Raw genomic sequence first — 18,191 nt, forward strand, 5'->3', positions numbered from 1 at the left:
TTTTGTTAAATTAAATCCACCTGTTAGACTCGTGCTTCAATTTGCTTCGCTTCTTTGGACTTTCAAATCCGACACCCTACAATACAAACATGAAACAACAACTGTCATTAGAAGTCTAAAACCATTGGAACAAAGTAACAATGGTTGATGAGTAGGTCAACATATATACATACTCCTATCATTTAAAGACTAAACTGTTCCATATAGCAAATACCTAAGCTTCTAACATAGTTTTAACTTTTAAGATGACCAAGATCGTCATTCACGTGGGTAGTCTAATTAACTGTCCAGTTGATTAACTATTTGAATTTTCATAAACGAGGATTCGATTTCCCGTCTTGGTAATTCACGTCCCATTTATCCGTTGCCCCCCCCCCCCTCCAAAAATAAAAACAAAACAAAAACATTGTTGTATACGGTCTAAATTGGGCTCGACTATTGCACGGCAGATCGGGTTCGGAACGCCAAAGTTTGAAGATCGACCCCGAGTCTTATCGAACTAGAACACGAGGTCAGAATGTTCGTCATCGAGAACATTGAGCACATGATCCCGAAATCGACCCCGACCCCGAATAAGCTCGAGGAAACATTGCCGGTATAACCAACGGAACACCGAAATAACGGAAGGCCGAAATATCCGTAACCGATCGGATATTTCGACGGGAATCTCGGCACGTATCAATAAAGAACCGGCAAATCAGCAAACCAAGAGATTTTTACCCTTTATAGACTTGTACATAAAGTAGGACCCCCTACTATATAAAGGGGGTCTGATTACTTGTAAAAGATATTGTAACACGCATCCCAAAGCAATATATTATTATTCCAGTCAAGTTCTTGTTACTCTCTTGTTGTTTCTATTCTGATATCAATAAAAGTATCTTTGGCTCGAGGGTGGCAAACCTTCCTAGGCTAAGATTGTTCAACTTGTGTAGTTAATATTTACTTTTCCATTACTTATTTCAATTGCAATCTGATTTGTCGTCTTGAATCAAATTAAATCACGCATCCTTAAAACCACTTATAAATTCAATTGTTATCCGATTTTGAGGGTAAACAATTGTTATTTATCCATATCTTTAATTATGAAAATGTCATTAGGCTGCTCAATCAAAGTTTGTCAAACCGAATTTGCCTAGTGCGGTTTACATTTTCTGTGTGGTTTGCGAGCTATTGCACATTGAATAGGTTACTCAGTGCCAGGGAGGGCTCTAAGGTTTTGGACAGTGAGGCCATTGCCTAAGGCCCCCAAATTTTGAAGGCCCCAAATTTATTTTAAATTCTTATTATTATTGTTACTATTATATATTATATAATTTATATAAATAATTAGAATAAAAAAAGTGTTACAATATATTTTTTGTTACTTGATTGAGATTATTTTATACAATAAATTTATAAATTATGATAATTTTCTTCCCTCATTAATTAGTATATTAGACAAGAGTGAGTTGCTCTAGTGGTGAGCACCCTCCACTTCCAACCAAGAGGTTGTGAGTTCGAGTCACCCCAAGAGCAAGGTGGGGAGTTCTTGGAGGAAGAGAGTCGAGGGTCTATAGGAAACAACCTCTCTACTCCGGGGTAGGGGTAAAATTTGCGTACAAACTACCCTCACAAGACCCCACTAGTGGGATTATACTGGGATTAAGGGCCTCCGAATATGGTTTCGCCTTAGGTCCCGAGATCTGTTGAGCCTCCGAATATGATTTCGCCTTAGGCCCCGAGATCTGTTGAGCCGCCCATGCTCAATGCGCACTCGAAAAATAGTGGCTGCTAGTTTTCTCAGAAAGTTTTCCCAAAAAAAAAGAAAAAGAAAAAGAAAAAAAAAAACTGTCTCCGACTTGAATAAAATCTTACGATTGGGTTATAGAAAAGGACAAATTACATGCTATTGTAATCCCTAGGACCGTAACCTCAATCAATACAATATAATAACTATGATTTAATTACAAATTACAAACTCGTCGGATTAGATATATGAATTCTTAATGTGCCGAATGCACCGATTAATCTCATTTCAATTTAATATTATATACCAAAAAAAAAAAAGCTTTCTCATCATATTTACTATGTACTGAATATACTAGTCAATAGTATACCTTTCTTTCTGGTAGTAATAATTTAATGAAAGGCCGAGGGAAACTTCCTTCGATTGGGTGAGCCTAAATTGTCTCATTAATACACTTAGCTATCGATTGCAAATGTGTTTTCTTTGTCGCTATTTCATTTTTTTAGAGCTTTTGTTCAATTATTGCGGAGTTTAGATATTCTCTTCAATTTGTACAAGCACGCAACTAAACAAACAACTCTTTCATTTCAAACTTTCAAAATATTCCAAGTCAAATATTCTTTTTTTTTCTTCTGGTAAATTAGGCCTCTAAATAAGCATAATGTCAAAATTTACTAATGATGCTTCTTAATTACACTAGGGGGAAATGAGGAACGGATTAAGAGAACTGACTTTTATTGGTTCTCCAACTATTGATCTAAGGGCTTCTAATACGAGAAAATCCGTTTGATATTAGATTAATGGCTGGACTTTTGCTAAAAGAAAAGAAAGGTAAACATGGAGCGGAGGGAATTTAAGCAGAAGAGGGGGGGGGGGGGGGGGATGTGAAAAACCAGAGTGGCTTAATGAATAAGGAAAAATTCAAGATTGATTCCTCTACTTTCAAATATTATTTATAGTTAACCTCCATTTCGAATAAAACACTTCCAATCAAAAGTGGCTCAAAATTGACTTTCCTTTCCAGCTAACAATATTACACGTGACCTTATATTTGGATAAAGTGGCAACTTGACAATCCAACCTTATTTTATAATATGAATAATTTAACTAGACTAACAAAGTGAATTGTATCTTATTGTTATTTTAAATATAATATTTGTTTTGATTTTTATGTATCATGTCATTAAATTTGTCGTTACATAACAATAAAAAGTGCCATTTTATGTACGACTGATTTAATGTGGTCGCAACATTACTTTATTTTTTTCTTATTTTATCCTGACTTATTATTAAATAATCATATTTTATCTTTTATCCTATATTTTTAGATAATAATTTTACCACGTATCCTATTTTTTCTTTGTATTGTAGTATTACAAGTTACATCATGTAATGATGGAAATGATATAATGTATCTAAACATTGTATTTATCAAAACAATAAGTTCAATATAAATATAATATAATATGATACATTATAAAACGATAAAAAATAAAAATAACAATTAATCAATTGTCTTAATGTAACGACCCAACCAATTATTTAGAGTTATAGTATCCTGTTATGTGATTTGAAACCTCAAGTAACTTCACATGGAGTAATGTTTTATCACTTACATGTAACACGCATCCAAACAAGCTGTAACTAACCAACTAAACTCTACCTACAACAACAACAACAACAAAAATAACCCAGTAAAATTCACTAGTGGGGTTTAGAGATGGTAGTGTGTACGCAGACCTTACCCCTACCCCGAGGAGTAGAGAGATTATTTTCGAAAGACCCTCGGCTCAAGAAGACGAAAAGAGACAATATCAGTACCACCAACAAATACCATAAGAAAAAATAACAACATCATAAAAACCAGAAAATAGATGCAAAGCAAAAGCGATAGCCAGTAAATTGACCCGGCACTATGAAAAACGAAAGAGTAGTAAGACACAACACTGCCTTTAACTGTCTTAGACAAAAACCCTACTAGACTAGCCTCACAAAGATACGAACTAAGGCAAGACTCAACTATCTCCTAACCTACAATCCTAATACTCGACCTCCACAGCTTCCTATCAAGGGCCATGTCCTCGGAAATCTGAAGCCTCGCCATGTCCTGCCTGATCACCTCTCCCCAATACTTCTTAGGCCGCCCTCTACCTCTTCTCGTGCCCTCTAAAGCCAGCCGCTCACACCTCCTTACCGGAGCATCTGGGCTTCTCCTTTATACGTGTCCGAACCATGTAAGCCTTGCTTCCCGCATCTTGTTATCAATGGGAGCCACACCCACCTTCTCCCGAATATCATCATTCCTAATCTTATCCATCCTAGTATGCCCGCACATCCACCTGAACATCCTCATCTCTACTACTTTCATCTTCTGTATATGAAAGTTCTTAATAGGCCAACACTCAGCCCCATACATTATGACCGGTCTAACCACCGCTTTATAAAACTTACCTTTGCATATCGGTGACACTCTCTTGTCACACATGACTCCAGATGCTAACCTCCACTTCATCACCCATCCCAATACGGTGCGTGACATACTCGTCGATCTCTCCTCCCTGGATAACCGACCTAGTAACATTAAAAGTTAAAATGCTATTTATAGCCACCCAAAAAAAGTATAAAACGTGAGAAAATTGTACACTCTCTTAATAAACCTCCGATGCACATTTGCCCCCTACCCCACCAATAAAATTAAAAAACTTAACTTTGCCCCACCAATATCAACCCCTGTTGCCTAACACTTCTAAACTCCAAAGAAAAATAAATTTCATTTTTGCCCTATATATATACACACTATGGATTGGGTCATATTTACCAAAAACCTCCTTAAATCCCTCCCCCCAAAACCCTTTATTTATTTCAAACACCTTTACTTTTTATTAAATTCCACAACAAAAAGACGATGATGTATACTACGAACAATCGGTGGATGATTGGTAGCGATTCAACGGCAACAATGATTCATTCAAATTCGACATGGACGAGGTTTGAAGACAAGTTATTTGAACAAGCCCTAGTTATGTATTCCGAAAACGACGTTGAACGTTGGCTTAAAATTGCTAATCATGTACCTGGGAAGACCGCTGAGGATGTTATGGCTCACTATGATGCACTTGTTCATGATGTTTTCGAGATTGATTCTGGTCGAGTAGATCCGCCCAGTTATCCGGATGATTCGTTTGATTGGGAATCGGATTCTAAAACGAGTCAGATCTCTTTCGGGTCAAATAAGAAACATGAGGCTGAAAGAAAAAAGGGTACTCCTTGGACCGAAGAAGAGCACAGGTTTGTTTGCTATTTTTGTTTTTTAATTTTTTGGGTGTGATTTTTTTTTGATTGGAAAGGATTTTCTGGGGATTTGAAAAATATGAGATTGCAATTGTAATTTCTTTTTCTAAAACTTTTTTTTTTTTTTGCAATTATTGGAATAATTTATTGGTAATTTTGTTGTTGGTTTAGGCTCAATTGCATGTTTTGTTTGTTTCTGTGCCATTTCATGGTGTTTTCTAGAGAATTTGTTTGAGTTGTCTAATCCATCTTCATCCTAGGGCTTAGGCTCATATCACGAACCTTGTCACAGACAAAAACGTAGTATATAAGGGTAGAGGGGTGGACCCATTATCCGCCGAGTTAATGGCTGTAGGGGACTTCTAAGTTATTACAAAAAAGTTGTGTAATCCATCTTTGTAAACTGTTCAAATGGTAAGATGGATAGTAGACCCAGACTAGCTTGGATTAAGATGAATTAGTAGTAGTTATTGTTGTTGTGTTGAGTTGTGTAATCCACCTATGTGAACTGGTCCAAATTGAATGGATTGTGAGAATTTTAATTGAGGACTGCGATCCAACTTGCTTGAAATTAAAGTGGAGTTATTATTGTTTTATTATCCATTTGTATCCTGTACCTTTCTGTTCTGTAAATGGCTTCCAATTGAATTCTCCTATCCAAAACAAACAGGGTATTTGGGTTTGGGTTAGGACTTCTTCTATTCTGATTGAGATAGTTAGCATCCTAATGAGTAAATTAAGTGAGTACATATGATAATCTTTAGCAAGTTGCCATTTTTTATTACTGACTTTTTTGAATGAAGTTAGAAAGTCGGTCTGAAACTACTTCATGGTACGGATAACATGTCGCTGTCAATTATGAAATTTTTTGAAAAACTTTGTTGAACTTCTTCATGGTGTTAGCTGGCATCTGGTTACACATCACTTATATAATACTAATAGATCTAATTATATTATTCATGATATAGGTTGACTTTATGGGATAGTTGGGATTGCTATATATTGTATGGATGTAATGCTGACTTAGACAAACCATGTTTTCTTGTCAAGGTTATTCCTTATTGGACTGGACAAATACGGGAAGGGTGACTGGAGAAGCATTTCAAGAAATGTAGTGGTGACAAGGACACCAACACAAGTGGCCAGTCATGCTCAAAAATACTACCTTAGACAGCAGTCAATGAAAAAAGAACGGAAAAGGTCGAGCATACATGACATAACGACTGCGGTGGATACAAAGACAGTGCCTCCTCAAAACAGTCTTCAGAATCAAGGAGGGTATCAGAATTTCAACTTCCCCATGTAGTAATGAAGAGCAGGAATATCTGTATATAGTACGGTTATGAGTCGATATTCCATCTTGTAAAGTTTATTGTTTCTAGCTGACGCTTAATTTAGGGGATTACCTAGTTAATAGGAGTTTAGATGATAGTTTCAATTACTGCTATGAGCTAAAGGGGTGTACTTATAGATGGAATAGTTGAAAAGCACATGGAGGTTTACATGTAATTAAACAGAGTTAAGGGAAATCATTAGTATTTTGGTTTCAGAACAAGTTGAATTTTACTTTGCTTATTATTGCTGGAAGTTAGTTTCTCTTTGATTTGGTCAGGAATAAGAGTCTTTAAGGTACAACTATGCTTTTTTTCCCTTTTTGCCTGTTAGAATATTGCACGCAGCAAGGGATAATTGTTTAGGATGCAGTGGAATTATGAGATAGTAATATCAGAAACATCTGGTATCCTATTTTTCTCTCTGTTGTGGCAGGATAAAGACTTTGGAAGAACTTTTGTGGAGTATGCTGCTGGATTTGTTGCTTGGCCATCCTCATTCTTTTACAAATCAAATCTAATCTTGATGTGGTCCTCCAGTTTTTGTTTTCTTAGTTAAGTTTTTTCATATAATCTTTGTTTTCGACGTTTGAGGTTTACTTTTTTCACTTTTGTTTGGTGTTGCCTTGTTCTTCTGGAGGAAGCTACCAGCCAAGTCTCAGACCTGAAGATACCAAAGCTGTCATTGCTCTAAGATGGAATAGTAAGTTACCTTGCACCATTTCACTGTATTTGTTTTGTAGTTTCATGTAAATTAGCAATCGTTTCAAATTCGCCATCTGGTGACGTGCAGTAGTTATTAATACATCTAGAGTATCTGTTCCATGTTTGAACATATAGAACACATTTTCTTTCTCATCAGTATATCAAACCTGTATCTTCATAGTGGTTGGTGATTCGTCTTTTATTTCATAGTTGATAATAGCAACTTTGTAGTTTTGAGCAGTAACTTTGATAAATTATTTGAACTGTGCTATTCTGTATTCATGCACAATAGAAAAAGAGTGAAGCATGAACAACCAAAGCATGTGGATCAGAAAAGGGAGAGCATATGTAGAGAATATTCCATTATTTCATGTACCAACTAGACACTAGCATGTTCATCATCACGCTAATGATTGGAATGCCGGCATGATGCTAGAGGAATGCCGGCATGATTCTAGAGGTCCTTAGCTTGATGTCTATAACTGAAACAGAGAGAGTGAAACAATGACAGAATACTAGTTTTGCACTGTTTAAGGCAGCAGAGGAAGAATTACTTCTGTTTATATCCTGAACTTGTAACAATAAACAACATTTCCTTTTGTAACCTGGCTAATTCCCAAAAGACACGAGGGTCTACCATTTGTTCTGCATTTCTCTGTGTTACTAAAACATTATTGCGGATTAATACCGTAGATGGATTGTTTTCACTCTTTTTTACTTCTTCCTTGCACCATTTTCACTGCTATGATAAGAAAAACTTCTTGCTCCTTAGTAGAAAAACTTCAGTTGGCCTTCAAATCTCGCACTTCAAGATCTTACTAATTCACAGAACCATAAAGATCTCCTCAGTTTGAGTTTCTAGCATCAATTTTCAGCTGCTATATTGAGAAACAATTTTTGGGATAGAAAGTAATAAGTTGTCTACATTTTGGAGAGTGGCAATTGCCGCTGATGCTAGTGAGTGCAAGACTGCTACATTTTGCTGTTAAAACTGCTTTGTAAACTCTCAATCACTGCTGGGAAATGGAAACACTTGACTGGCACAATGGATCTTATAGAGAAATAACTATGTGAATATTTTTGACTAAGTGGAGTGGATTTAACATGGTGTGTATCTGTCACTTCATTGCTTGAGATTGACAATGTATTTCATCACTTATCTTGGTATTGCCAACTGAATTCAAAATTAGCAATTCTGATGTGTGAGGTAGGTGCACGTCTCGAGTTTGAACCCTAGCACAGATAAAAGCTTGGCATTTAAGTGGGGAAGGATAGAAGAACGGCTGACCCCATTATTCATTAAGTTTCGAATTGTGTGCTGTTGGCCTCTTCGTTATAAAAAAAATTAAAACAAAACCCTTTGTTTTCTTTGCTATTAGTGCTGAAAAGGATGGAACCTGATTAAAGAACTCCTGCCAAATAGATAAAACACTTACTCCAGTTACTGACCTATGACTTTGATACTTGCAAGAAAAGAGAAGAAAGATAAGAAAAGGACTGCCTTGAAGCAAAAGGCTTGTAGGAGGAAAACATACTCCTTGATTTCCTAATGGATAACCATAGGCTTTTATAATGAGCACATTATGTCAGTGTTAGGGTTTTTCCCAATTTTGATATTTAATTCAATAATTCATATGTTTAAATGCTTAGTTATTAGTTGAATGTTTCAACAGAGACCCTTTCAACCTGAGAAGGGGTAGGGAGAAAGAGTTTGTTTGATTTTCTTCTCCATTTTTCTAGTACAGTGTTCTACTATTAAGTCTTATTCATCACCTTAAAGAAATGCCTTCAGGACTGCAGAAAGCTTCTCTTTTTTTCTTTCTTCTCTTATCCGGAAACAACCTCTTTACCTTCTTTAGGTAGGGGTAAGATCTGTGTACATTCTATCCTCAAATCCCACTAGTGGAATTATACTTGATTTGTTGTTTTTTCTCTTATCTGTTTGCTAAGGAAGTCAAAATATGGCCTTGTCAACGTCTTTACTCCGTGTTTTGTTGTAAAATAAAAAACAATTCTCTCAGAACCACCAAAGAATTCTTCGGAAACTAAATTCAAACACTCACCGAAAAAGAACTAAAATAAAACCAACTAATTTTCTTGAGCTAACATCTTGAATGCTTGACAAACTAAGCATTGAATTAACAACAACAACATACCTAGTGTAATCCCAAATAGTGGGTCTGGGGAGGGTAGTGTATACGCAAATCTTACCGCTACCTTTGTGGAGGTAGAGATGTTGTTTCCAATAGACCCTCGGCTCAGGCAAACATAGGTACCACAATAATAACAAAAAAATAAGACGGGACAACCCCAAAAAAACATGTAAAAGCAACATACACAACAAGATAGTAAGATGATCGAAATGTAAAAAAAAAGGACAAGTATTCAAATAGTCTACTACTAACCAAATGCGAGAGTAAGTACTAACACTACCGGTATGGATAATCTAGACTCCCTAACCTACTATCCTAATTTTTGACCTCCATACTTTTCTATCACGGGTCATCTCTTCGGTCAGGTGTAGCTGCACCATGTCATGCCTAATACCTCACCCCAGCTGTCACGACCCAAAACCCACTATGGGCCGTGATGGCACCCAACGTCGCTATTAGGCAAGCCAACAGTGAACTAACAACTTAGCTATTCATTTTATTATTTTTTGAAATTATGAATCTTGATAGATGGAGACATAAATGCGTTAAAGTCGTAGATTAATACAATTTAAATATTATACGAGAAAAAGTGTATTGAGGTTAAACAAACCATAAACAAATTCTAGAATCATCCCAAAACCCAGTGTCACAAGTGCATGGGCATTTACTAAGTAGTACAATAATAATACAACATTTGTCTGAAATATAAATAAGACATGATAAAGTAAATACTACGATGGAGACTCTGTGGGCTGCGGTACGTAGCGTGGACTTTAGCTCACCATAAAGTCTCCTCAGCAGCTGCGCCTACGCACCAAGATGACCACCAATTGAACCTGTCAGATCATGCACATTTAGTGCAGAAGTGCAACATGAGTACGTAAATCAACGTGTACCCAATAATGATTTAGCCTAACCCCGGAGAAGTAGTGACAAGGGGTCGACATCGATACTTACTATAGGTCTAATAAAGCAATATGATAAATCATAAACAGATATGAAGCACAACAACAATAATGAGGTAAAACTGTAAGTTACATAACCTTCCAAAAATTTCTTTTGAGGATATAAATTTCTTAGTCTCTCGTATTCTATCTATTAGATGTATCAAGTACCAGTATCAAACGGATAAGGAATACCATATAAAATGCCAAGCATCAGTGGAAGGATAATCTTGTGAATATTCAGACGGCTAGCGATATAACACACGATTATGCCGAGGTCGTACGACCCGATCCAGAAAAATATATACACTATCGAGGATCGAGCGGCATGATCCATAGATGCATCTATTATACTGTTGAGGCGTTCAACCCGCTCCACAAGAAAGGAAGAAATTTATCGAATTACGAGTCACATGCGTACACCACAGATACAAGTGCTTAGTAGTGAATACACCCCTTTTCGTTTATCAAATATCTTGGCAACAACTCAAGGTGATAAAGCTCGGCCTAATATAAATATGTTTCTAAATCAATTTCAATTAATTCCAATTAATTAAGCTAGCAAAATGAGTTCAAACAATTCAAATATTACATAATAAAGTCCTAAGTCTATCCGAATATAAACATGCTTTAGCTACGTAAGGACTCTCGTCACCTCGTGCGTACGTAGCACCCACAACTAGTAGCACATAACAATTACATCACATAGGAGGTAGTTTAGGAAATTTATCTCGCTCCTAAGTTCCATAACTGGCTCCAATGCTTCTCTAACTCTTCAATTCAAAGCCAAACGATCTGAAACTAGTCAAACAATGTGCAAACCAGTAAAAATACACTCTAATACTCATAATTAATCAATTTATATCAATTTCCAACTTCGCTTGAAAAGCCAACAAAGTCAGCCCTCGGGCCACATGCCCGAATTCCAAAAATTTTCGAAGTTAAATATTACTCCCAACTTACGAACTCAAATATATGATTTATTCCTAATTCCTCTTCCAAAATCGTGGTAAAAATCCAAAAATTGTCAATTCTAGGGTTTTCTTCAAAATCCCACAGTTTTCCACATATCTCCATGTTAAATCCTTATGAAATCCTTGTTACTTACAATATGTGGGAAGTACTTACCTAGCAGTTGATGATGATAATTCCCTCTTCAAGAGCTCCAAAAATCGCCCAAACCAAATGAAAATGTGGGAGAAATGGGCTAAGTCTCGGATTAAAAGCACCCCACTGTCCAGTGATTTTCGCATGTGCGGTCAACTAGCCGCTTATGCGGCTCCGCACCTGTGGAAAATCCATCGCAGGTGCTGCTCCATCTCAAGCCAGCAGCCTTCGCTTCTACGCCCCAAATAGCGCATATGCGCTTCCGCTTCTGCGGACAACAAGCGCTTCTGCGCTCACGCACCTCCGTGACCAAGTCTGCTTCTGCGGCCCCATGCCTCTTGGCTAAATTCCACTTCTACGATCTTTTCTCCGCATCTGCGTCTTCGCAAGTGCGGAATTTTCCTCCCACCTGCGCTCCCAGACCTCCTCCACGAAATTCGCACCTGCGTGACCGCACCTGCGGCCCCTCCTTCCGCTGGTGCGATGACACCAGACTTCAGAAGCAACAACATGTCCTAAATTCTAAGTTTCAATCCGTTTCAAACCCGAGGCCCCCGGGACCTCATCCAAACGTACCAACACATCCCAAAACACAATATAGGCTTGGTCGAGGCCTTAAATCACACCAAACGACATCCAAACTACGAATCGACGATCTAAACCTTTTTTCAATTTTCAAACTTCCAAACTTCGACGAACGCGTCCGAATTATACTTAAATATTCCGGAATGATGCCAAACTTTACGCACAAGTCACAAATCACGATACGAACCTATTCCAAGGCTCGGAACCCCAAACGGATATCGATAACACCAAAGTCCACTTCAAACCATACTTAAGGAATTTTTAAACTTTCAAAATACCAAATTTCCATAATAAGCACCGAAATACTCCCAGAGCATCCGATACTCAACCCGAACCTATTGGAACCTTCAAATTCCGATTATGAGATCTTTTACCAAAAGTCAAACCTTAGTCAACTCTTGCAACTTAAAGCTTCTGAATTTAGAATTTTTGTTCTGAAACAACTTGGAACTTCACGAAATTCAATTCCGACCACACGTACAAGTCATAAAACATGAAGTGAAGCTACTCACGGTCTTAAACCGTCAAACGACGTGCTAGATCTTAAAACGACCGATCAGGTCGTTACATTCTCCCCAACTTAAACATACATTCATCCTCGAACATGCCAAGAACGGTTCCGGAGTTGTCCAAAATTACTGTTCAACACCTCGTGCACCTACCTGTGCCACTAAAACTCATGTGAGCATATTATCTCGAGCCAGACTGATGATCCTCCATATAACCTTAGCTAACAAGCCTTAGAACCAAATTCCAACATCCAGAATTCTTCATGATACCTGATTTTTAACATGTGAAACCCCGCATCAATCACTACACAATGTACCAAAACATGATCATGCACCTATGTTGAAATCATACCATGCACCACATAAGTCTTTTGCCCATAATAACATTCTCCGACCATAATAGGTGCATTTTCAAGAATCTGATGCCCATAATACACCTCATAACACATATAAGCCTTGTTCCAACTCTCGCAATACTGCCACGACGAAAGAGATGTGTATAAACTCATAACCACCTAACAAAATCAATAAATCATGGAGTCCCTTCACCTGACAAGAACCATTACCTCATTCTGAACTTAATAACGATATTTTCTCTGTAATATACCCTACATAAATCCGATCGCACTGATCTCAAGTCTAATAACCTCGTCTTACCTAGTACAAGCTGCTCGGGCAATAAGCCACCTCAAACATTGTCTAAAATCTCATACAACGCCAATAAGCTACAACTCGAATATGACTCACATGGAAGAACAAACTCTGGCAAAGAACCATCCATTCCGCGAAACGAATAAAACGGCCAAACCGATATTGTGGCTCTATCTTAGAAAGGGGAAACAAGGTACTCAAAATAAGTATAAAGAAATATACTTAATACCTCATTGTTGCAGCTGCAACCCGATCCAAAATGATACTGTTGTGGCATGCAACCCAGTCCAAACATGGCACTGTTGCAGTGTGCAACCCGATCCAATCATGGCACTATTGCAGCGTGCAACCCGATCCACACAACATACCTGTGGCGGCGTGCCACCCAATCCAAACAACGTATCTGTGGTGGCGTGCCACCCGTTCCACACATAACAATCAATAAGGAAACACCCATCAAGCCAAGTGCATAATACGATTATACTTACGAAATGCCCGAATATCGACTACAAGCACGTCAAGTGCATAATACGATCCCTGGGGAGACAGATAACACCATACACTACAAAACCCAAGAAGGACCAAGGTGCAATAAATGACATGCATCTCGAGAGCCATCTTGCTCATATAACACCACAAGCTACATGGGATCTCAAAACATGTGCAAATAATCAAGCTGTCTCACAACCCATCTGGCACAATAGAGTATTACATGTAATAGCTGACGACGGGAATAACATCCAACGCCCAAAGACTCCTTTGTAAGCAATGCTATGCCGAATGAACACATCCGACCTGACGTAGAGCACTCATTCGTATTAGACCCACCAACGGACCTCAAGCCAATTCTGATCATACCATACTGGGCCAACAACCTTTTAAGGATCCACAATGGCCCTATTCATGACACACACGAGCAACCGTCTATTCCGAAACAAACTTTCACAGTCCACAACCAAATGAATAAAGCACTTTTCAGGCATAAACTCCCACATTAGCGATAGTACTAGAATCTCTGTACTTGGTTTCAATCCTTAACAATTAAGTGACTAACATGTCCCGTGGGATATATTCCCACGACCTTCCGCACAAGGTAGCAAAGCCTGCACATCTATACCTCCAACCGTACAAATTTTGTAAAGTGAATCAAGGATCCGCAAATCAATACACAATGCCTCTTCCACAAAATACCATTCTTAGGCGACACTAAGATAATGCCAGCTTACTCTAAACATCTGAATTCATCCCTGCCCATCCGAGCTTGTGACATTCTTATCAACACCGAGTCGCAACCTTGATCCTCAACTTCCAATTCCCATGTTGCTCACTGCACCTATCATGCCTCTACGCAAGAGTACAAGAATTCATCATAACCCTTGAACTAGAATAAACACTTCATTGGCTAGAAATCTTTCACTTAACTCATTTCAGAAGAACCAATGCAACACGGAACTGAATTCCCACAACTGCAAAAAATACAAACCTCACCGCCATAACTCTTCCAGGATCCATTTACACATAACAAGGCCAATTGAATCAAATATCTCCTAAATCAATCAAATTATGGTGGTTGTCAACCCCGCACGTGCAACCACAAACCACCTGTATAACTTAACACGCCGAAGGAACTGATCATTGCCATAATTATGCTGATTCAAACCATTACTAACCGACCCAACTTCTTTCAATTTACTCTTCACTTGCCTTAGAAATAATAATAGCTCCATTCAAAAACTTAAAGAAACTCAACCAACACTCATCGCAAGTGACCCAAATCACGAGATCACATCGTCTCCATACCTATGAACCATCTCATACCCTCCTCGTGCGCACAATGATATCTCCAACTCGTACACCCATTCTGAAAGACCTTCCGCGAATCCGAAGTTATTTCTCCTATTTCTCTAATATAACCCCGCAGACCCGATGATAACATAGAAAATTTCCCCCAAGTAATCTTCACATTCTACTGCAAAAATCCCGATCTTCAACGATACAATGAACCCAAATATCCTTAGACACCGCGCTTACATCCTTGAACCCGTTAGAACCACTATTGAGAGTCACCTACTCTGAGTTGGTCTCGAACATAATCAAACTCAAACACTCTGTTAGCACATGAACACTCCCAAAGAAGCAACCGGATGGATTCTTTTCCTTGTACGTGACATCCACAAGAAGCATAAACTCTATGTCTTCCCAAAACCTGCACATGAATCGATAAGGCAAAATATAGCACACATTTATCAAGTTCTTTGCTCGAATTACCCATGAGGTTTTCTTTTCTTAGTCATAAATAATCCACCAATGCACTGATAACCAGAAACTACACAAGCAGACAACCACGTGATCCAATCGTAGACGGTGGGCTCCCCTACTTAGATTTAAGCTAAAACACATAAAATCTTGAACCCACAAAGATTCCTCCTTCTCAATCACCATGATCTCGCACTGTTAACCCGCCAATTTTCTCGTAATCTCTTGTTAAACTTTTCATGAGCATTCCGAATTATCAGCCACAATCACATATTCGACCTTCTGCTGGGTAGTAAGTAGAACACTTCATAGAAACTTCATCAAGAATCACGCAATAGCTAACCTGCTCACAGGAGATAGAGCACATGTTGAATCCTATACCGACATCTTCCAATGATGCTGTACTGGGTACAACTACCACGAAGTCAGTAAACCCTCCGGAACCCAAGCTCATCCACCAGCTGTAAAAGTCTGTTTATTCCCCATTGACATCAACTGAAAGTCCGACAATACGTTCCAAACTCGAAGTCATGTTGCATCCAAAAATGATAATCAAGTTTTCACACCCCTCTTCATTTCAAGCAAACTCATTTCTGCCATATTCAATCTTCCTCAGTACAGTAGCCACCATCCCAAATAAAATCTGTAGACCTAGTCACTTTCCACCATGAGTCCCAAATCACTATAAACTTTATCAAGGCACGTGGTTATCTTATCACAAAATCCATACACTACTCTGCCACTCCCACTTCGATTAAACCATCTCCTTAAGCAACTTCTAGACCTCTGTTGTTCATACTTGACTTGCTAGCAATTCAATTACCGCGAGACACCTCCCATCATGTCTTTCCTCCTTCTTTGCTGCCAGAATACTAACTCAAATCATAATCCGTCTTTGTAGCACCTAAACAGATAAATTGCCACCAACTCTAAGCCTCCTCAAAGATCATCTTTCTCGAGCCATTAACACTAGAAACACTGATTCGACCTTGAAGCCGCCTTACACTGTTATCTCTAATAATCGTTGCTCATGCACCATACCGCAACACCCTGCCCCGAAGGCAATTCAAAGAAGACCATAATACTGAGGAGCCTTAATGCGTTCCAACAAGGACGACTACACTACATTACAAATGAGAATTTCTACCAAGTTTGAAAATATCAGATCTTGCTACTCCGTCAACCGAGGTTTGAACATCCATAGTCCAATTGCCTCTCCTCCACTTGAATTATATGTCGAACCTCTAAACTATGAACCGAGTAGTCCTTCTTTCTACTTATTCATTTTCACGACACATAAATAAGCACCTTACCATTTACACCAACACTGTGCGATAACCACTCATGAACATCATAATGCACCGTGCATATCCGCAAACCCGTAGGCAATACTAATATTGCGTTGAAATGACAGAACATCCCTCTATGAGGCGTCGGCAATAGATCAATCAAATACGCATGGAGAAATATCCTGCACCACATCTACAGTACCATTACAACTCCTCGATGCCCAATTGTTAACAAGCGCTCCACGTCGCATAAGATTTAGTAGGAAGGAAATGAAGGCATAAGCTTCAATGGAATCAAATCGCACGACGAGGAATCAAGAAGGGAAGAGCTCCTAAATGCCCTGTAGCCTCTCAAAGATAAGTACAGACATCTCCGTACCGATCTGCAAGACTCTAATAGACTTGCTCATGAATTGTGAAACCAAAATGAACCTAGAGCTCTGATACCAAGCTGTCACAACCCAAAACCCACTATGGGTCATGATGGCACCCAACGTCGCCGTTAGGCAAGCCAACGGTGAACCAACAACTTAGTTATTCATTTTATTATCTTTTGAAATCATGAATCATGATAGGTGGAGGAATAAATGTGTTAAAGTCGTAGATTAATACATTTTAAATATTATACGAGTAAAAGTGTATCGAGGTTAAACAAACCATAAACAAATTCTAGAATCATCCCAAAACCCGGTGTCACAAGTGCATGAGCATTTACTAAGAAGTACAATAATAATACAACATCTGTCTGAAATATAAATAAGATAGGATAAAGTAAATAATATGATGGAGACTCTGTGGGTTGCGGTACGTAGCCTGGAGTTTAGCTCACCATAAAGTCTCCTCAGCAGCTGGGCCTACGCGTCAAGATGACCACCAAATGAACCTGTTAGATCCTGCACATTTACTGCAGAAGTGCAACATGAGTACATAAATCAACGCGTACCCAATAAGTATCTAGCCTAACCCCGGAGAAGTAGTGACGAGGGGTCGACATCGATACTTACTATAGGTCCAATAAAGCAATATGATAAATCATAAGCAGATATGAAGCAGAACAACAATAATAGGGTAAAACTGTAAGTTACATAACCTTCCAAAAATTTCTTTTGAGGATATAAATTTCTTAGTCTCTCGTATTCTATCTAAAAAAATCAGATGTATCAAGTACCAGTATCAAACAGATAAGGAATACCATATAAAATGCCAAGCATCAGTGGAAGGATAATCTTGTGAATATTCAGACTACTAGCGATATAACGCACGATTATGCCGAGGTTGTACGACCCAATCCAGAATAATGTGTACACTGCCGAGGGTTGAGCGGTACGATACATAGATGCATCTATTGTACTGCCGAGGCGTTCAACCCGCTCCACAAGAAAGGAAGAACCTTATCGAATTACGAGTCACATGCGTACAACACAGATACAAGTGCTTAGTAGTGAATGCACCCCTTTTCGTTTATCAAATATCTTGGAAACAGCTCAAGGTGATTTATTCTTAATTCCTCTTCCAAAATTGTGGTATAAATCCAAAAATTATCAATTCTAGTTTTTTCTTCAAAATCCCACAGTTTTTTCATAAATCTCCATGTTAAATCCATATGAATTCCTTGAAATCAACTTACAGTACATGGGAAGT

The 18,191-nt window shown here is 38.3% G+C and overlaps 1 protein-coding gene across 1 annotated transcript; it reads left to right on the forward strand.

The window, feature by feature from the left end:
- Positions 1-4,529: 4,529 nt before the first annotated feature.
- Positions 4,530-6,586, forward strand: LOC107782691 (transcription factor SRM1-like). The gene is made up of 2 exons (XM_016603619.2): positions 4,530-5,017; positions 6,071-6,586. The coding sequence occupies exons 1-2, from the start codon at positions 4,635-4,637 to the stop codon at positions 6,324-6,326; spliced, it is 639 nt and encodes a 212-aa protein (XP_016459105.1). The 5' UTR covers positions 4,530-4,634; the 3' UTR covers positions 6,327-6,586.
- The last annotated feature ends 11,605 nt before the right edge of the window (positions 6,587-18,191 follow it).

Source organism: Nicotiana tabacum, chromosome 13, assembly GCF_000715075.1.
Source record: "Nicotiana tabacum cultivar K326 chromosome 13, ASM71507v2, whole genome shotgun sequence".
Classification (NCBI taxonomy): domain Eukaryota; kingdom Viridiplantae; phylum Streptophyta; class Magnoliopsida; order Solanales; family Solanaceae; genus Nicotiana; species Nicotiana tabacum.